The sequence below is a fragment of the Anopheles maculipalpis genome, chromosome 3RL (assembly GCF_943734695.1).
Source record: "Anopheles maculipalpis chromosome 3RL, idAnoMacuDA_375_x, whole genome shotgun sequence".
Classification (NCBI taxonomy): domain Eukaryota; kingdom Metazoa; phylum Arthropoda; class Insecta; order Diptera; family Culicidae; genus Anopheles; species Anopheles maculipalpis.
The window spans coordinates 2,832,528-2,852,767 of NC_064872.1; the positions used below are offsets into that span (position 1 = coordinate 2,832,528).

At 45.8% G+C, this 20,240-nt stretch overlaps 2 protein-coding genes across 2 annotated transcripts in view; one reads left to right on the plus strand and one right to left on the minus strand.

The window, feature by feature from the left end:
* The window catches only part of LOC126563780 (uncharacterized), a 347,215-nt gene extending 332,328 nt beyond the window's left edge, over window positions 1-14,887 (plus strand). Inside the window, exons 3-19 of the mRNA XM_050220514.1 lie at window positions 1,942-2,111; window positions 2,183-2,465; window positions 2,536-2,727; window positions 2,812-2,988; window positions 4,998-5,180; window positions 5,251-7,326; window positions 7,388-7,554; window positions 7,628-7,735; window positions 7,793-7,886; window positions 7,958-8,296; window positions 8,376-8,526; window positions 13,281-13,399; window positions 13,469-13,628; window positions 13,701-13,851; window positions 13,919-14,282; window positions 14,345-14,515; window positions 14,601-14,887. Of these exons, the coding sequence (XP_050076471.1) occupies window positions 1,942-2,111; window positions 2,183-2,465; window positions 2,536-2,727; window positions 2,812-2,988; window positions 4,998-5,180; window positions 5,251-7,326; window positions 7,388-7,554; window positions 7,628-7,735; window positions 7,793-7,886; window positions 7,958-8,296; window positions 8,376-8,526; window positions 13,281-13,399; window positions 13,469-13,628; window positions 13,701-13,851; window positions 13,919-14,282; window positions 14,345-14,515; window positions 14,601-14,842 (5,147 nt within the window). The 3' untranslated portion in view covers window positions 14,843-14,887. The remainder of the gene's footprint in view (window positions 1-1,941; window positions 2,112-2,182; window positions 2,466-2,535; window positions 2,728-2,811; window positions 2,989-4,997; window positions 5,181-5,250; window positions 7,327-7,387; window positions 7,555-7,627; window positions 7,736-7,792; window positions 7,887-7,957; window positions 8,297-8,375; window positions 8,527-13,280; window positions 13,400-13,468; window positions 13,629-13,700; window positions 13,852-13,918; window positions 14,283-14,344; window positions 14,516-14,600) is intronic.
* LOC126564983 (uncharacterized) lies at window positions 8,542-9,914 on the minus strand. The gene is made up of 4 exons (XM_050222117.1): window positions 9,553-9,914; window positions 8,892-9,395; window positions 8,691-8,820; window positions 8,542-8,627 (listed from the first exon to the last, which is right to left on the minus strand). The coding sequence occupies exons 1-4, from the start codon at window positions 9,856-9,858 to the stop codon at window positions 8,542-8,544; spliced, it is 1,026 nt and encodes a 341-aa protein (XP_050078074.1). The 5' UTR covers window positions 9,859-9,914.
* Window positions 14,888-20,240: the final 5,353 nt, after the last annotated feature.

The following is a 20,240-nucleotide window of genomic DNA, read 5'->3' on the forward strand; positions in this document are numbered from 1 at the left end:
AGTCAGCTCAACACAAATAACTGATACAGCACCATACCAATTTGTGGCAAACCTCGCCAACACGGCCCGATCGCGCCTTCTCGCGTCAGACAAGTTCGAATGCACTACTCCCTACCGGCTACGGCTCAGTTCACCTGGCGGTAATAAACGAGTTAGTGACCTTTCCGGTCAAACCAATCGACCGGGAGCGCGTGCGTTTGTTTTCGGTGCACTTTGGCGTACAAAAGCCGTTTGCCCTACAAAAATAGCCCTCGCGCTGTTCCCTGCTGTCACCGGCACCGGCAGTTACACGTAATCGGTCCGGATTTGTCATCATTTGCTGTGTGCTCCCGTCGCGCAGTTGCATACGACGCAGGATCTGTTAACTAACCTTAAGTAGCATATTTCTCTGCGGTGTGTCATAACTGCCGCAACTGAATCGGTGACCGGGAACCGGGCAAACAAAACCGACACAAACAAACTCACAAAGTGTGTCTCGCAGACTCCAAGTTGCGATCCCACGATCAAACAACTCCAACGTGTCCTGCGAGCTGCAGAGAGATGATGCGGTGACGCTCGGTGGAGAGATGTACCGTCTGAGACTGTCTGTCTGTCCTGTCTGCCCTGTCTGGTTGTTCGTCGTTTGTGCACACGTCTAGCCACGATGTCTGCCAACAATTGCCCAAACGTGTGTACGCTCTTCAGTGTTTCTGTCTGTAAGTTTGTGCGCGTGTGTCTGCGAGATCAGCGACAAGAGGCTTTCGTCACAGTCTGGCAAACTGCTGCTCGTACACCACATTCACACACACACACACCCGGGGGGTTGGTTATTTCGGGATTTGCGGTCGCGAAATCTTGTTCCCCGTTCGCCGGTGTTTCGGGTGCGCGTACACTCACGCTCGTCAGCTATGCTCGCTTTCCCCGGCAACGCAACAGCAGCAGCAGCAGCAGCTGGTGCAATGCAGTGCAGAGTCTCTAACCAGTGCAATGGCTCCAACAAGTCTCGCTAGGTGTCGGCAGACAACGATCGTACGATCACGCGGTCGCACTCTGCCACACTCTGCCTTTGGTGCGTAGTAAACCCCAAGCAGCGGAAGTACTTGAGTCGCCGGTTCTTGGGTTTCCGTTTCGGCTGCACCAGACATCGTGTCTCGGTTGGGCCGCACACGGGCATGTGTGTCGACACAGTCTCGCGCTCTTGGATGGCTTTTTTTAGAGCAGCCATGGCCTGTGTGTGTATATGTGTGTGTGTGTGTGGCCTGTGTGTGTATGTTAGATGGTGTGACATTATGTTACGCATCTTGGGCGCGCGTTTTCGCGACTGATAAGGAGAGAGAAGCCAGCTGCGTGTTCGATTGCACTGCATTGGACCGAATTGGAATCTTCTGACCTTTTTGTATGCATTTCTCATCCGACGCGGAAATAGTGATTCTGTTGCGATAATGGCGAGCCTGTCGAATGTAAAATTGTGGCCTGTTGTCTGTAGTCTGTAATCACACCAACCATAAGCCTCTTACAGGCTCCAAAAATAGAATGTTATTCTGTTAGCGAAAGAAAGCGAAATACGAATGCGATGTAAACAAGCATTCCTCGCTGATCAGTTTGTAAATTAGCTATTTAGTTGCCAATGTTGAGGAATTTCATTATTTTCACTCTCATACCCTCATACCTTGCTACGCGCTTCCTTCCCTCCGAGTTGACCTCCTATAGCACAACCACGGCTTAACTCGTTCGAGACGAAGGAAACTTAAAATAAGTACCCAGTGGTACTAACACCGCCGACACAAACAATGACAACATAGCGTTGGATCGCGGCCAGTACGTCGATCGTGACTCGACCCCCAGACGTGCGCGGCCTCTCGTTCTCGTCTGCAATGAGCTTGCACATTACGTGCAGGTGCACGTTTGGCGGGAAATATTTATATTCAATATCTGCATTCCTGGCGACTGTTCCTTCCCCAGTTTACTGCGTCCCGACAGCGGCCGTTACCGAAGCGGACGACGACAACGATTCGGAATGGGACGAGGACGAAGAATCGTCCGAGGCGGATGACGATGGGCGGGTCTACAAGAATCCGAGGAATTCACCCTCGACCGAATGTCCACGGGACGAGGAACAGGCAACACTGCTGGTAAGAGGCTCGCTTCGGGCGACCGTAGGTGAGAGTCTACCCCATAACTGCGATTGTTTCTGCTCCCACAGGGTCAAAAGTGTTTGCGCAAATGTTCGTCGGATGAGGACTGCAAGAGCAAGAAGAAAAAGTGTCTGTGTGATGGGGCGTGCGGTATGTCCTGCATCAAACCAGATCGGGAGTGTCCGGATCTGGCGCAACCCAGTCTAGGGTCGGTAACGTTGTCCGGGAAGCATTTTGGATCGCGTGCTACCTACACCTGCCCGCATGGATATCACGTGGTAGGGTTGCAGAGTCGGCTCTGTCAGGCGGACGGAAGTTGGGCGGGAAGTGAGCCGGTTTGCAAGCAGAACAGTAAGTACGAGTTGTGGTTTGGTAAGCGCTGAAAAATAAAATCGTTTTTCTCGATTGACTTGCTTTGCAGTCTACTGTCTGGAACCACCGACTATCGAACACGCCAGACACTCCGCCCTCCCGGAACAGGCCACCTTTGATCTTGACTCAACGGTCCAGTACCACTGCCACACGGGTTATGCTACAGCCGGTTTTCCTCGAGCCAAGTGTTTGGCCGTTGATGGACAAGCGAGCTGGTACGGTCCGGATATTTCGTGTGAACGTAAGTAAACGTTAAGGAAGCGTGGTAGAGAAGTTGTAAAATCGGGTGTGGAGTAAAATTGCGTGCTTCGTGTATTTGATCCAGCACGCTCCTGTGGACAGCCCCCAGATCCTGCTCATGGTTGGCATGCAGGGGAGAGTTACACGTTTGGAGGCAAGGTAACGTACCATTGCGGTGAAGGGTATGAGCTGGTTGGACGAGCTGAACGTTACTGTCAAGCTGATGGATCGTGGACACCCAAGGAGCTGCCGACCTGTGTTCGTAAGTAATTTTCTAGCTCTTCTTTTAATATTGCTACAACTTGGATTCCTTGAGCATTGAAGTTCTTCCCGTTAGAAGAATAATGGAAGCTTCCGCATGTACTAATAAATTTGTGCACTTGTTTTCTCCACTAACATCCCAACATTGAATACTCCAAACTACTAAGCTCTACCTGCGGCGGACTAGATTAGACACTTCTCTAATGGGCAGTATTGGAAGTAGCGGGTCCAAGAACATTAGGGACTCAGATTCCGTTTAGATCACCATCATATAGATAGAGTACCTATCTATCTCTTGGTTTATATAGTCCAGTATTACACTAAGACACTACTAGTAGTGTAGTAGCTTTGGCACAGTCTGACCAATGTGACAAGGACAGCAGACGTCGAAAGTCCTACCGATTTTGATGACTCCACCACGAACGGTCCCTGCCATGCTCGGTGATACGATTCGCTCGTTGATCAGATATGCGCGTGGCCTATCGTGGCAGAGTGTAGTACATTAAAGTGACCAGAAAAACAGTATCATAACTTACATCCTCCCTCCCCAGTGTAGTATTTAAAGGCGTAGGGTATAAACATGGCAGCACATAGTTGAGGCAAAGCGGGACTGGGTAGAGCGTTGAAAAAGCGTTGAAAAAGAGTTACGAAGCTAACACGCTACCCCAAATTTATCACTCTTAAAATTAGCCAACGTCAGCACGGCGTGCGAGGCAGATCTGTGCTTCTCACAATCATTTCACATTCTCACCGTTTCTTATTGCTTTGCGACGGATTGCGGGAGTACCGGATTTTATCGTGCTTCGTGAGTGGGTAGGGGACGTAGAGGAGCTAGATGGATGGGAACGGTGGATGGATGCTACATATATTAAAGCAAATATTTACGTAGTGAAAAACCGTAGCATAGAGTGTCGCTTTGAATTTACTAGAAGCTGTCCGTGTGTACGTACTGTGTGGATCAAGGTGTAGTAAAAGAGAAGGTTGTCGAGAGACGCAACAACAGATTTAATGGATCATGAAAGAAAATCTCAATCTGTAGACAGCATGGGCGAAGATAGTAAGACGGAAGGGAAGTGGAGGGTGTGAAAGGCAAGCAGAAAAGGGCAAAGCAGGGAGCAAAAACGGACTCGCATCAAACTGTCACATAAGTCTTGGCACGCGATTAAAATTGTACTCAAGTGTGACGTTTATTTCATGAATAAATTCATTGCCGCAATCTCTAATACTTGTTTCATTTCGTTTCATTTTGTTTAACCTTTCCGGGTAGCCGCATAATTGCCATGCCACGGGGTTTTGGGGTTGGGTGTGGGAAACACGGAAGAAAATCCGGAAGTTTATGTTTCTCGTTTATGTTTGCTGCTTATCGGGCTTTATGTTTTTGTTGTACGATTTTGAGTTTTATTACGTTTGTCTTCGGTACTCAGGCAATGAAACAGTAGAAGAAGGTGTTAAACAAAATGAAGTGATCTGTAATACGGGTATTAGCGATTGGCGGTGGTGATTTTGGTTTTTGCCCCAAAACAGGGGATGACAAGCGGTGACGTTAGCTGTGTAGTAAATTGCGCAATGTGGACACTTTAATGGAGTATAGTTTGTTCGCTAGACGAAGAATTGGCAAGCAAAGGGACGTATGGAAGAGTGTCATACGGGTTTTTTTGGTGGGAGAAAGAGTGTTTTCTTTTCTCGCAAACTAGCAACTCCTTTAACTGGTAGAATAATACGCACCTTCTTCTCCTATTTCATTCACTCGTAATCTGTAGATTGTATCGAATTATCTGTTCTGTTGCTCTTGAGAATATTGCTTTGTAAGTCACAAACGGGGGAAAAATAGAAAGAAATTAAACAAAGGCTTCAGTTTGTTACACTATTTGGCAATCATTTTGGTTTATTTGTTAGTATGTGTACACAATACTATTATACACGCAGGTTCGTATTACTCAAATATGGCAGCAGTCAGCCATTTCGATTGTAAATGTGTTGTAAACAAGCACGGACACTATTTCATTTCAGTGGTAACTTCGGTGCAGTGTCCATCGCCGGAAAATCCGAGAAATGGCAAGGCCATCTACACGAGCACGTCCTACAACTCCGTGGTTAGTTACGAGTGTCGCTACGGATATACGCTTGTGGGCGAAAGTTCCCGTCGATGTGGTGCTGATAAGCGATGGACTGGAACGCTTCCAGCATGCAAGGGTAAGTATAATTGTCATGTTTATTTTTGTCGCTATTTCTTAGTTAATTTGTGTTCTTCTTCTGTTCTCAGAAATCAACTGTGGTCATCCAGGAACGCTGTACAACGGTTGGCTGGAAAACATCGAGAGTGGCACCGGGCTTGGAGCTAGTATAATTTTCCGTTGTCATCCAGAGATGCTGCTAGTAGGCAACACCTCTTCCGTGTGTCAGATTGACGGCCGTTGGCGATACCCGTTGCCGCAGTGCTTGGCACCATGTGTCGTCCCATCCATCTCACAAGGGCAGGTGATTCCGATCGAGTTCGACATAGATGTGAATGCCACGACTATTGTGCCAACTAGCGGTAGTAGCTCGAAAGTGAAGCATGGAACAGTGCTGGAAGTTATCTGCGATGAACACTACGAATTTCCGTTCTCGTCCTTATCGCCTCCGACGTGCAACAATGGAACGTGGAGCGTGATCCCGCGATGTGCACCAGCACGGTGTAAGACGATGCCAAAGCCGCCTAAATTTGGCATGGTGTTGGCACCGAAAACGGAACACGGTATGAGGGCAAGGTTCAAGTGTAAGGATGGCTATAATCTCACCGCACCGGGTGGAAAACCAATCCCGGATCCGAACAACTACGTGCTGATCTGCTCGTTCGGTAACTGGACTGGTGAAATGCCACAGTGTACGGAGGTGTACTGCCAGTTTCCGGGATACATCCCTAACGGGAAGGTGTTGCTGGTAGGCAATATGGGATTGTACGACTATCGACCGTACGTGCGGAAGGTTATCAACAATAAGCAGATAATGTACGAGTGTGACAAGGGATATGTGATCGAAACAGGCCCACCGGGGGCGACTTGTATCGGTGGCAAGTGGAGTCCGACAGAGTTACCGATCTGTACACCCGGACAGCATCCTCGGTTGCGTTGGAATCGTCGACGACGCTCGCTGGATCTCCGTATGCGCTTCCACCGATCAAACCAGCTCAAGCAACATTATCGATATTTGCGGCGTAAGCTAGAGGAGCATGACGCCTATCAGCAGCACGAGATAGTGAAGCGTTCTGCTACACCGTATCGCGGACAGACCCCTTCCAAGCGTCACTACACCTTCGAGGACTTTCAACGTTTCCGTGCGAAGCGTAGCATCGAGGCTAGCCGAAACGCAATGCTAAGAAGCGCCTTCCGTACGGCGATGGTACGCGAACGGCGTGAGCTTTCGGATGTGGAGAAAGCTTACAGCAAGTACTACGAGCGCATAAAGGCAAAGTATCGGAATTATGTGCAGAATCTTCTAGGCTTCAACAAGGCAAGAACGATGCCGACACATGACGACATTCACGTGCAGGACGGTCGATGGCATTCGTACCCGGAATCGGATCCGGTTAGTCGCAACCGTGGCATGCAGAATGGGCGCGAAACTGAAACGGGTCAAATGGTAGGCACGCCTGCTCCATCACCTGCAACCCGTCGACCACGACCGCACAAGACGAAGCAAGGTAAGGCAAGAAAACCGAAGCTTCCACCACCTATTACCATTCCGGACATAAACGAACAGTCTCGCTATCGGTTGGATTTTGTCGAGAGTGCAGAAAACAACCGCACAACGGATCATCTGAACGAAAACGATATCTACAGCAACTATTTCCCACCGCCACTGACTGGCCGATATCATACGAGCTGGCAGTTTGCTTCGGAGGTAATACCAAGCCATCGAAACGAAGGCAACCAGTATCGTGCGACGCAGTATCGTGGACGTAATCGAACAGAACCACCTTTGGACGAAAATCCGTACACGCTAATGGAGAAGCTACAGTCGCAAATTATACGACGCAAGCGAGATACGGCCAGTTCGATCGAGGAAACGAAACGAGCTCAGAAGGCGAACCGAAAGGCAGCGAATCAGACCGACGTGGATAGTATGGATCCGGCACGGAAGGTGAAGTTTAAGGGGCCTTGCGAACCGCTGGCTAGTGAACCGTACGCGCAGCTGGAAATTGTACGTCCGGGCAAGGATCCGAACGAAACGTTCGGTCCGGGAACGATTGTGCGGGTTACCTGCACGAAGGGATACGTGTCGAACATTGTCAATCCGAATGCGACGGCCAAGTGTGTACGAGGGCGTTGGAAACCGACCAAGCCGACGTGTAGCATGAGTAAGTGGGATGGACAGGTGTGTAAGGAGAGTTTTTAATTTTTAATTTTCTTTAACTCTAGAGCCTTGTTTTGTACCATCTACTGAGCACGGCAAGTATTACGATGCCTCGGTGGATCTGACGACTATTGATGCAGTGCGACCAACCACTGCTTCCCTGACACCGATGGAGATGATCGAGAACGGGAAGATGATCAATTTCCAGTGTGACCATGGCTATAACACACAGGTAAGAGGACGTGTTCTACGTCAAGGATTAATGTGGACCTCGATTAATGTGCAATTAAAAAATTTTTTAAAAGGGTCCTTCAAATTTACGCTGTTGGAACGGTGAGTGGGCTGTCAGTTCCTTGCCAGAGTGTTTACCAGCGCCTTGTGTTCTACCACCAATCATGCATGCAATGTATCAGGTAAGAAGAGACTTGTATTAAATAGAAAGTTTATTTTAAAGAGAGTTCTGGTTTCAGGGAGGATACCGTGCTGGACTTACCATCGCTCACGGTAGTTCCGTGATGATCCAGTGCGAAAGTGGCATGGGAAGTGCATCATCTGTGCAGATGGGTAAGTATTCTAGCTCTCCAGTACTTTGCGTCCAGAAGCTCACACTTACTAACGTTCCATTCCCTTCTCAGATTGTGCCCTCGGTTCACTGACACCCGAAACGATCAACTGTGGATACATCTCATCACGCAAATCGCGCGATGATGACAGCAGCTCAATCATCGTGCTCGACGGTAACAATGTGACCTCGTCCGAGGATGAAAACGACGGTAGAGAGTGTGGTCCACCGGGCAAGATCCATGGCTCGTTGGTTTACAAGAATGGAGAGCAGATGGATGAAAGCAGTGACGAAGGGTTTCCATCCGGGACGGAGATAACGTTCGATTGCATTGCGTCAATTACTGGAGAACAGACGACGTGGAAAATTATCTGCGAGGATGGGCAGTGGATTGGTAGATCAATGAATTGCGGTACGAACATTGAAAACACAGTTTATTATTGATTTGACTGTAACACACATTTATATGCTACGAATATTATATTCTTTAGATGACGACGATCCACTGTTTCATCGGTTACCGTCCGCAAACGGATCGTGCATGTTCCGTAATAATGAACCGCACGTGGTTAGCTTCTACAACGATCTGGAGATACGGGAGGATATCGTGGAGTTTCCACCGGGGACGACAATCATCTCAAGGTAGGTGGACGTAGCTTAGTCGTATTCTGCTCCAACGGTGATACTGATCGGGCCGGGAAGAACGTTCGTTTTGTGGTACCATTTGTTGGTGTCTAGAACAACTGAGCGAAGGAAGTGGCAGAGTTAGAAAAAAACATATTAAATGAGTTATTCAGAGTACATACTTGTTTCCCCGGTTTGCACAACGACGGATAAGAATTCACACTGATAGAAACATTCTGGCGGTGGTGCAAGAATCCACTCTTTGGCTCCCTTCAGTTGAGATTGCCAGGATGGAAGACGAACGTTGTCGACCTGAGAGGAGAGGTAATTTCTAGATTGTGTGAGACAGTTTGTCTTCAGCACTCCTTCCAAACACTACCTACATGCATGTGTGCTCCAAGACCAGGCCCACCCATAAATACCCAGTCGATAGCACTGTTCTCCGAATCGGCCGGTAGAAAGTATGGACGTTGATAATGCTCTCGCAGCACCTTCACAATTGCCGGATCGCAGTTACTCCATCCGAAGTACCACGGTTCTGTGCCCGGGTCGTATCGGACGCGTGATTCCGATAGTGACAACGCTTCCCGGATGTCCCGAAATCCCGTCTGATAAGGGAAAAACTGACACCGTTCTGCTTTCGGTCCTGTTCCGTACGTTTCGTACACACGCTTGAAGAACCAATAGTCAAAGCGCTCGACAGCGGTCCAATTTACGGTGGCATCCGTCACAATAACTGGTCCACCACGGTATGCATAGTTACGAGCAAACTCCACCGGACTCACGTTCGACAGCCTTGGAACGGTTCCGTGAACTGCCCGACAGAAGCCACAACTCTCCGGTGGTCGAAACGCTTTCTGTAACTGCGCCGGCATGGTAAGAATGCACTGCAAATAGAGCAAGAAAGGAGTCCGTTTTTTGATGTTTTCAAACTGGAAAAGGATGCGCTTCAAACAGAACGCAGAGAGACGTTCGCTCGGCGAAAATATGTAAACTCGCGAGGAAAGCGTTCATTACGCGAAATTAATTCCATTTCTCATTTACATCTTCATTTGCAAACAACGTTGCCAGCGGTGGTCGCCATCGTCGTCCTTCGCCTTCTCCGATTGTCGTGTGGTTGATCACGGTGAGCAGCAGTAGCGGCAGGAGCACTAGAAGCAGCACCAGAGAACCCACCCTCCATCGGTTGCCCAAACGTCGTCGTATCCATTGGCCAGTCCCCGGCGGGAAGAGGGCAAGATAGGGTGCAACCGGTGCGGGGAATCGGTTTGCTAGAAACTCGCCCAACTCGATACCACTCGTGTCGGAATTAATTAAAAAATTCTTCATCTTTTCGTGCACTTCATCCATGATGGTGCAAGGGAGCACACGAGCGGGCAAAAAGTTGGACTATTTTAGTTGCTGTAACGAATTTCGGGTGCCGTTTTCACGACGCTTTTCCCGGCCTTACGGAGGAAAAAATCGTATTAATTCCACACTGAGAAATCACTTCACTTTTTGCATTGTTGTACGAGCTAGTCCTTCAGATGCCGCTTGCCCGAACCACTTCAATCGAAACCAACCAGGCCAAGGCTAGGTTTTCGGCGGCGGCAGCGATGGTGGAGTGATTTTCGATGCAAATTTTTCACAAATTTTCCTCTATTTTTGTTTTTGTTTCACTTTTTCTCTCTGGCGCACACACAAACTCGCCAGCTGGTGGATGGATTGGATTAATTTTTCGTACTCTAATTGAGCCAGCCCGACCTAGATGGAGAAAGAGGTAGTAAGGTGGGCGTTGATGCTGCAGTTAGTAAAAACTGATGCAGCACGTTTTATTTTTTGTTTCCGGGGAATGTTTCTGGTGCTGTGCCACCACTCGATATTCGAAATCCTTGTTACAAGTGAATGGTGTTACAGTATTCGATTGTGCGAGAACCACTTGTTTGTTAAAATGGGCGCGCGTTCCGCCAGTTGTGCCGTACGGATTGGTACTGTAAAATGGTTGCATTGATCCGTTGCTGTTTGTGGCCTGCGTGTGCTTTGTGTTGTGAGTGCTGTGGGGTTTTTAGTGAGTAGAAGGGTGGATATATCCCTGAAAGGGAATTGAATTTTCGAAGTCGTGGAACCGTGGAGCCTGTGGACTATGGGAGTGTGAAACGAAGATTTTTGGACAGCTTTAAAAACAATTTTTCATAAGCCTTAAGGTGGCTTCCGTTCCATAAGGCAACAACATGAACTTACGGGATTTTTGAGATGAAATAACAAAATCGATTCATTGTTGGTGTTCCTTTCATCGGTAAAGTACATACATTATTTTTTATATAGAATTATCTAAAACGATTCTACTTCAATTCTATTCGAGAAAGAGCAACAGTACTAAACAGATTGCAGGGCTATTTGAATTGCAGATATTCGATACTTGACTTGGACAGTTTTTTTTGCGGTGTTGAGTTTTTCACGCCCAAGTAAGAGTTGCTGTAAACTGATGGGTACAGCAATCTGTACCCCAACTAAAACCTCTGTTTAGCTCTAATCAAATCGTTTCGTGAAATCAAAATTAAAATCGCCCACACCACGAACTCTACAATATTCTTCAATGCACAATTTAATTAACTTAGCTCTAATATGATACATCTAACAAACATCTAGTTCGTGCCGTTCGTTTAGCAACAAAAAACCGGAAACAAAACAAAATTGAAACAACTTCAACAGCACAACAATTCCCGGAAAACATTATTTACCGGAAACGGTGACATTTATTTGATGTTAGCCCACCTGTGCCGGCGACTGCAGTTCGTTAGTGAAATCGCTTTTCTCGTGAACTTTTTTCCAAATGAAGTTTTTGTTTTGTAAGTTGTTTGTATATTTTTTTTTTGGGTTGTGTGGCGCAAATTTTAAGCACACTCTGACCAACGTACCCTCTTTTCTCGGTCCGCTGTGCGGTACGGTACAGTGATCAAACGGTTTTGCAGCTGATGTCTCACACCCTCTGTACTTACTGCCCTTATCAGTGGCTCAGCAGACACGCATTCACGCAATTGTGATCATTCGTGACGCGGAGGTCCTCGTTTCCGGCTTGGTGTGTGTGTATTGCTCACCCATCCCATTACCATTATCAAATAAAGCGATTTGCCTTCTGCTTCTCAAGAGGGTGTTGTATTTTTTTTGTTGTCTTCGTTTATTTCACGGAGCTCTTCGCAAAGAGCTTTTCCCCACTAAAGACTTCTCTTGAGTGAGGCAGCTTCAAGGTGGCACAGAGCTCATTGTACTGATGTGACTATTTATGCCACTTGCTTTAAATTCTGAGAAACCACTATGATGAAACAGCGAAACTTGTCCGAAATGAGCTAACTGAGATCCTCCTGACTCCTGAAGCTTCGGTGATTTTTGTTTTATTTTCCATTTTTCGAATCGGTTTCCGGTACCCCATTGGGGTAATGTTTTGTTAGTGTTTGTGAGTTTTCGCTTATGCTTTCGTTATTTGATCGCATCGTTTTAAAAACTGGTAGTAGTAGGGAGCTTTCCTTTATTGAAGAAAGAAAGGATGACGCTAGGCGTCCATTTACTGCGAAACACTGAGAGTCCTCGAACGGTTCGTTAACTTTTGTGTCAGAGATTGAATAAACATCACACTTCGATTGCTAATCGACATAAAAATGGCACTTTTGACTGACGTACGGACGAGCCGGGGGAAAACTTAAGGCCGGAAAAGTTTATCTGATTAAGCCAAACCAAGAAGCCGTGACGGAGAGTGCCTGCCCTGTCGATGACTGACGACTGATTTCGGATGAATGAAATGCCAACCATTTTTTTGTTGCTGGATTCGACATGTTTTACACAAACCCATCCTTCAGCGTTACTGAGTAGCGCAATGAAAGTTGGTCTCCGGATTTTTTTTTCGCCTGGTGCAAAGGAAGAAGGGCCGGAAAACTGTACGGATGCTGGTGATGGACTGTGCTGTGATTGAACCGCCCACAAGGCGCTTTGTTTGTGTTGATGAAGCGGGAAATGAATGCGATTTAATTTGATAGACCCGTGCCGTGCTGTGCCCGGTGGCAGCGTCGATACAAAAAAGGTATCATATTGCATGATTGAATTGAAAATGAACCATCGGGTGTGCCTTCTTTCTATTCCTAATTTTTTTTTCGTTTTTGTGTTGGAATTTGGACGATCCTCCCCTCCACCGGAACACGAACACACTCTACTGGAAGTGACGATTTGCCAATTTTCCAATTAAAAAGAATATTCCTTCTGATGTACAGGATGTGCAGACCTTGGCATTGGTGTTGTTTGCAAAGTTGTTTCTAGGAAATTGCTGTATTAACGAATCGGAAACAGAGCTGTGCCTAGCATTGGAGAGAAAGTTGTAGTTATTTTCCGCAACGATGAAATCTTTTGGAAGAATCTTTAGAAAATGTGTAGGAGTTTATGACTAATGTAATGTCTAATCGTTCAAGAGTCGTTTTCGATGAAGCGATAAGGCAGTTTTAATGGCGTGTTGAATGTGCTTGTCACAAATTCGGCAATGCTGATTGTGTCAAAACAAATTGTAGTCGGTTTCTTATGCTAAACTTGATGGCTTTCTGGTCTTTGGAATCGATGCTCTTGGTCTCTCAAACTCACCAAACTCGACACTTAATTTACCAGCTTAAAGTTGGATAGTTATACAGCACACTCTTGGGTTTAGTTTTCGATTTTTTGTGGTTGGACCGATCGCTCTCTTTGTCTCTTGAAGTATTTATGAAATATATCCTATCTTCCTGAACAAAATATTCTCACCACTTCTTCAACAGATGTGTTGATATCGGAAAGTACGCAATGATCGGCACTAGTGTGCGCACATGCGTCCGTTCGGAGTGGAGCGGTCAAAAACCATCCTGTTTTGGGTTGAATCAAGAAAATGACTATGCAAGTAAGTCGCTTTCGATGAAGGAAACTGATTGGAACTGTAACAGATCACATCATTTAATTGCTTTTGCAGTGGAGAAACCTCCAACCATATTGATACGCCACCAGAATGGACCTATTGCGCAGAGCAATGATGGAAAGTTGATCGTGTATCCGGGCACGACCGTACATCTGGAGTGTCTGTGGATGCGTCGCTTTGGAAATCCACGATGGAATGTAAGCCACGATTATCGGTATGTTGTTGGGACGCTTATTGGCTTAGGGTGATCAGATTTGTAGAAGAGCCCTTGATGCTTTATTTGCAGCAAGTATCCGGAAGGCTGGAGCTCGGATGAGGGTCGTGATCCACAGTTGGAGTATCGTATTAGCATCATGCACGCGGTGAAGGATGACTCTGGTAGCTTCACCTGTGTTACACCTGCACGCCATACGCATACGGTTGAGGTGATCGTGAAGGTATGTCACCGCTGCTACTACTTTGCTCGTTTTCGGAATCTACTATTACTGTTTTGTCTTTATGCAGGCAGTTCATTGTAATGAAATACAGGTACGGCGAGGACTCTCCGCAAGCACCGGAGAAACAATGATGGGTACACGGGTTCTGTTTTCGTGTACGAACGGTAATGCACTGATCGGTACACCGGAGATCTCCTGTCTACCGAGCGGCAACTGGAGTGCACCGTTACCCGTGTGTGAGAGCGTTGAGTGCGGTGAGGTTCCAATACAACCGAGCAGCAATGGGTCAGCACCTCGAGTTGCCATTTTGTCCAGGGAAGTTGGAGGACGAGCTGCATTCTCTTGCCCACCGGGTTACGGATTGAGGGGACCTAGTGAGGCGATCTGTTTGCCAACGGGTGAATGGGGTGGTCCTTTCCCATCGTGCGTCGGTAAGTTGCTTTGTAGATGCAGACGTAGAGAAGAAGATGTAAAGAAGAATCTCCTATGACAGAGGTACAGTGTTTTCATCCGGGAGCACCACAGAATGGTTACGCTCAAGGCACACCACCGTACAGGGCGGGTGATGTGGTACAGTTCAACTGCAATCCGGAGTACATGATGCAGGGACAACCAATCATCGCCTGTCAGGATAATGGCCGCTGGTCGGGAGGTTTACCCAAGTGTAAGTAGCATTTGCTAAGCAATTCCTGTGAGGATCTCCTCACGCTTTCTTTTACCTTACCCGGCATTACCTTTTTCTCCAACAGGTGTGCAGGCTTGCTCGTATCCCGGCACCGCCATCAGTGGCCGAATGTCGTCGGTGAAGTTCTACTACTCCATCGGTGAAAGCATCACGTTCACGTGTGACGCTGGACTGGAGCTACGGGGTGCCAAGATGCTCAAGTGTCTGAAGAACGGCAAATGGTCGAACGCAATTCCGACCTGTGTTAATCCGGACGCAGTGAATGTGCGCACTGACGCCAAGGGAGTGTTCAAGCGGGACAATTAAACGGTTTCGAACCCGTTCGTCATTACAGGAACGGTACAAACGACCCACCTACTAGTTGGTGGTGGTGGTGGTCTTGATGGCACGGCAGCACCACCACAAACAAGACACGAACCCTATGGAAATCGGTTTCGAGATAACGCAAGAGTGAAGAGCGGTGAGATTCAGCAATGGCAATAGTAATTTCCAGCAATCAAAAGGAATTGTTTTCAGCATAGCTCAGCAGCCACATAAATCCGTATCGTTGTAAGGGTAGCAAAGGCGTGTTAGGGGAAAGGGTGGGTGGTACAGCTACTTAATAATAGTATATAAGAATAGTAAGCAAGAAAACAATACAATAACAAACGCATAGCAATGGAAAACACAAACATAAACATAATCAAAATCAACACACACACGCACACATGCATACGCAATACTATGAAATTGTCAGTATCCAAGCAAGCTACGCTACGGTGTGCGATTAATCAGCAGTTAATCAGCTTCTTCGCCTCACTCACTGGCTGTCACGCTCGGAAGTACATATCGCGTGTGTTAAGTAGTAGACGAAGAAGGAAAAACGTTAATTTGTTCACAATACCTTCTTCACTAAGCTGATGTTTTCCTCACAAAAGTGAACAAGTAAAAGAGCAAATCCAACTCATCATACTCGTAGAGTTATCGCAAGAAGACCAGACACGGATGGGATATTTATACTTCATACATAAATTCTACAAAGAAGAAGACAAAAACAACACCGCTAATATCGGAATCAGGGCCAAGGCTTTGAAGTGTTTGCCGCAAGGAAGATTAGTAGTTAAGAGTGGAAAATAAGTCGCAAAAAATATCTCCCGAAATGAAGCAAACGTTACGTTAGTGCCACCGGGGCCACCATCTTGTTAATGCACCATTCCTCTGGATGGTTGTTTTGTTTTGATCATGCTTGCTGCACATCGCTTTCTCTCTCTCTCTCTCTCTCTCTCTCTCTCTCTGTGTATGTCTTTTTCTCTCTCCTCTCGGTGTTGTCACTGTTGTTGATGAGGATGATGATGATGATGATGTACGTACTGATGGTGTTGTCTGTTTGATGGATTGCACGCACTGAAGGTTCTGACGGTATTGTGCTCCGCACTTGACGCACATTTAATTGTATCGATGAATGTCCGCCCTCACCCATGGACACCGATCTGGGAGGTTCGGAGGAGGACAAGGCGATATTTATAATTGTACGCCTTCATCCCTGCAGAGGCAGAATGTACCGAGGGTGTTAGTGGTTTATGACGCTGGTGAATAAATAATAACCAGCACCAACGTGTGTGCGATCAATCGATGATGTATTGGTAGCATTTTTTGCAGATGCAAAATGCAGATTTATCGACAGCAGCGAACCGATAACAAAACGCCGGTCCTGCCAGAGTGTACTAATTTATGCACAACTTAATCGCAAATGTAATACCAACATGGTGTGGTGTGGTCAGCGCGCCTGTTTGTTGTTGCATGTGCGCGCGATATCCTTACTGATGTCCGAGGATGGTTTTTTTGCTGTTGTTGTTTGGGTTGATACTGATCCTTCTCCACGATAATCGCTCCTGCCTGTCAGTGGGAAATTCGTCAAAAAAGCAGGAAATTGTTTTGTTGGTGTATGCAAAATAAGTGTCCATGGTATAATTGCTTTCATCAAGGGTTTGCGTTGAGCCGGTTGGACAGCAGTGGGACAGCAAACTATCCTTACGCACAATATAAAGGACACACAGGACACACGGGAACAGTGAGAGAAGGGTGTTTCAGGCTGGTGTTTGTGCAGCAAAAAGTAATCGTTTTTTATCGCCTCAGCAATGCCGCCTCACCATATATGTGTAGCCCACAGTTAGAGGTGCTGTTATTATTATGCGCACAATTTATCTCCCTTTCATTATTGGCCGACGGCTTACACAAACCCGGCATAATAAACACTGTAAATAATAAGCAGGTGGAATTTATTGAACATATTATATATTATATATACTTACAAATGAAATAAATATATATTATATCAATGGTTTACTATTTTGGTGAGCGCACACTAACTTTTTGCTCTTCCCCGAGTATACAACATACAATCAAATTCTGCTTCTCGGTCGGGTTTTTTTGTTTGTTTTTTTTTTTCTTTGTAGTACCTTTTAATTAATCCGAACTTCGATCGTTTTTTTTTGTTGGGTTTTTTTCGGCGCACAACTGTGTCATGATGGGTGGCATGTGGTTACGCTGGGTGACAGTTTTTAACCGCCACCACGGGCACCAACGTGCCAACCAGATAACGATTCATTTAATAGGTACGATTCATTTTAATGAGTGATTTTTTTCTCTTGTTGGTTGGAGTGCGATACATACCTTATAATTTGTAAGCTAATGAATCGGCGGTGATGCATCGATCTAATATTAAATTATGAGTTTATGTAGCATTCATTTTAATCAACGAAAGCAAATGCAACACGCAGCACTGATGGTTAATTAATTATTTAATCATTTTTTCCCGAGCTTGGTTTGTATTTTTTTGGCCGATGTTTCAGTGGGGGTAATCAGCAATTCCTTTTTAGATGGTTAATTATAGATATAGTTGTAGTTTTATAGTGATAATTCAAGAAAATTAATTATTAGATAATTGGTAAGTAGACATGTCAAACCAAAACCACTTAATATTGTAGTACCAAAGAAGAAGAAAAATATGAAGAAGAGGTGAGAATTTAATAGATATTTTGTCCTGCTTTAGAATCCTTTTAACCCTCTCATGAACTGGATCGTTTGGCACCGTTTTTGTAGCACGAGCAGCGCTGTAGTGAGGTTATTTCAACAACCCATATCTTAATATTTGTTTTTCTCTCAGTGAAGAGCAACATTGTATTATGAAATAAATTAAACTCTTTACGAAGAGCCTTCCAATTTCACCGTTGAATGGTAGAGTCAAGCAGAGAAGGAAATCCTACAGACAATATCAATTTAACTCACCTTTTCCCCTTATTGAAGGTTATCTAGCCATCCTTCACTGTTCACAAGATTCTTTGCCAATTTACCGACCTATGAAACCTTGCCATTGAATGTCTGCTAAAGAAGGTAACAGTGGATGCAATTTAAGAACGCATACGATAGCAAACCGTTCGATGTGAAAGCGTTCTAGCCCGGATGTAAAACTGCATTATCACTTACTGGTGGACTATTCGTCTGGTGGTGCCATTTTTCACCTAGTGACATTACTCCGGAGGGCTCTTTGGGAACCAATCAGCATTGTAGAGGTTTCGGGAACATTCGGAACAGAATGGTCATCCCCATCAATCAACCAATTTGTGTGAATCGGTCCAGATTCATTCTATGTACACGGTACGAGAATCGTATGGAAATGTTGTGACCTCAGGGGAATCCTTTGTACAGCGTACGGTTGGAACAGAGATCAAGTTCTGGAATATTTAAAAATGCCTCCAATAAAGGCAGATTAATTCAATTGTCCGAGGTACATGTGTCATTCCTTTAAGCTGCAAAGAAGAGTTTCAATTATAATCATGTAAAGCGTAAAAATTATTTCCATGCACCATTCGGATGCAAATGAGAAGCTTTTCCCGTGAGACTTGAGCCCGTACCAAGCTAGGCAGCACAGCTTCCACAGAAAAGGGCGCCGAACTCCTAGGGGGCCAACCATTGATCGTACACATTTTCCGTTTGATTGCACCGTACACATCACCAATCCCAGACAGCGAAAGGAACGACGAACGAATCATGCAAAAATCGGTTCGTACACTGTGCACATTCCGAATGGACTTAATGCCCGTAACGTGAGTGGTGCTATTTTTGGATTCCGCACATTCTCGATAGGATTGGATTGGATGAGCAGAAGGCTGACGAAGACCGGCAGACAGGCAGGCAGGCAAATAACCGAAGTAAACATGCCACGATCCCGATTCATTTCCAATTCGCCTTAATATGCAAATAATGCTGTAAGGAAAAGCTTCCGCCTTCCATTCGGTGTTGCATTTCGCAGGGGAAATGTGTTCCGTTTGCTTTGCATCGTTGGCTTTTTTTTGCACAGCTCCAGCGTTGCGTTGTCGTCGATGTTTTCGGTGAAAAGAAGTACACATGCACACCTTGACAATGTGTCCCCCAGGGATAAGGGGGTCCTTCTGTTGTGCGAGAGAGAAGGAGGAAAAAAGTGCACGATGTCGGTGACCCAGTTAACTCAGTTGAATAACTTTGCTAATTGGTTCTGTTGTGCAAATCGGTAATTGCAGTGAATGAGTGAGCTGGTCTGGAGTATTCCGTGGGATGTAAGGATGAAGCGCACAGTGGATGTAGCGGACGACTGTAGTGTTTAATTACATGCAAATTAACGATCTTGGTGTTGGTGGTGGTGGTTTCGCGAGCTTAGAAACATGAAGCGGTTAGGTATTGTTTACAGATCGCTTGATCTATATGAAGAAAAGCTTTAAGGTTTAAGTTAGGCAAACGTCAAAAAGTCAAACATTACACGGGAGAGTCTTGCTGGTTTGAAAGTTTTTTTTTCCCAGACGACAAAGTCATGTTGAGATTGTTGACTTTTTTGCACTGCGGTATTTACCGCTACCGGAAGTTAGTTGCAGCACGCTGCAGAAGCATCAACAAGACAAACCAACAAAGATTTAATCTTTCAATTGAATGGAAATGTACGTGCGAAGCGTAGTAAATATAGAAGAGCAGGTAAAACCAGCCAAACAGGTACCTAGGAATTCGGTTTTCACGATGGTCAATTTGACAAAACTCACTCGAGTAGCTAAACTTTTGAAAGTTCAAGAGAGAAAAAAGGGGGACTCGGAAATAGGAAGCGAAAAGAAAGAGGGCTAAGAAATGCAGTGCACAGGATGTTCAACAAACATTGCACAGCTGCGGATATCGTGGACACTGTGGAAGTTATACTGCGATAAGAATATTTTTATATTTCTCTTCATTTTGTTTCAAAAAGACCGAACATTTCACGAGAATAAGTGAACGAATGAAAGAGTGTTTCTGGATTTCCCATACTATGGTGAAACTTTATGTTAGCTTTCCAGGACTAAATCAACAAGAACTCTTAATTGAATAAACGAAATTTTTCTCCCAACAAATGCCCACTGTGCTAGTGGTTTGGTTTGGTGAAACGCTCTGACTACAACTTTGTGGCAACCGTTTCGTCATGCTGGTAGACACGAATTTTGAACCGGAAGTTGCAGAAATATCCATTGTCCTGGGGAGGTGAGATTTCTTTGTTCTTTCTTTTTATTTCTACCGGAGGAGCGTCGAAGACTAGCGTACGAGAGGTGTGAACTTCATAACCGTCAGAGATTCGTGATGGAATCCGGAAGGATGTGTCCTAAGACATGCTTGCTGTACTCCGGAAAAGTCTTTGTTTCTCTGGACACTTTTCGGAACATTCTCTTAAGTT

Excerpts from the sequence above, each read along its gene's own strand:
- LOC126564983 (XM_050222117.1), bottom strand. The coding sequence starts at position 9,858 with ATGGATGAAGTGCACGAAAAGATGAAGAATTTTTTAATTAATTCCGAC. Across the intron at positions 9,396-9,552 it reads CGTTGTTTGCAAATGAAGAT|TGCATTCTTACCATGCCGGC; the intron begins GTAAATGAGAAA and ends CTCTATTTGCAG. Across the intron at positions 8,821-8,891 it reads GTCTTGGAGCACACATGCAT|GTCGACAACGTTCGTCTTCC; the intron begins GTAGGTAGTGTT and ends CTCTCCTCTCAG.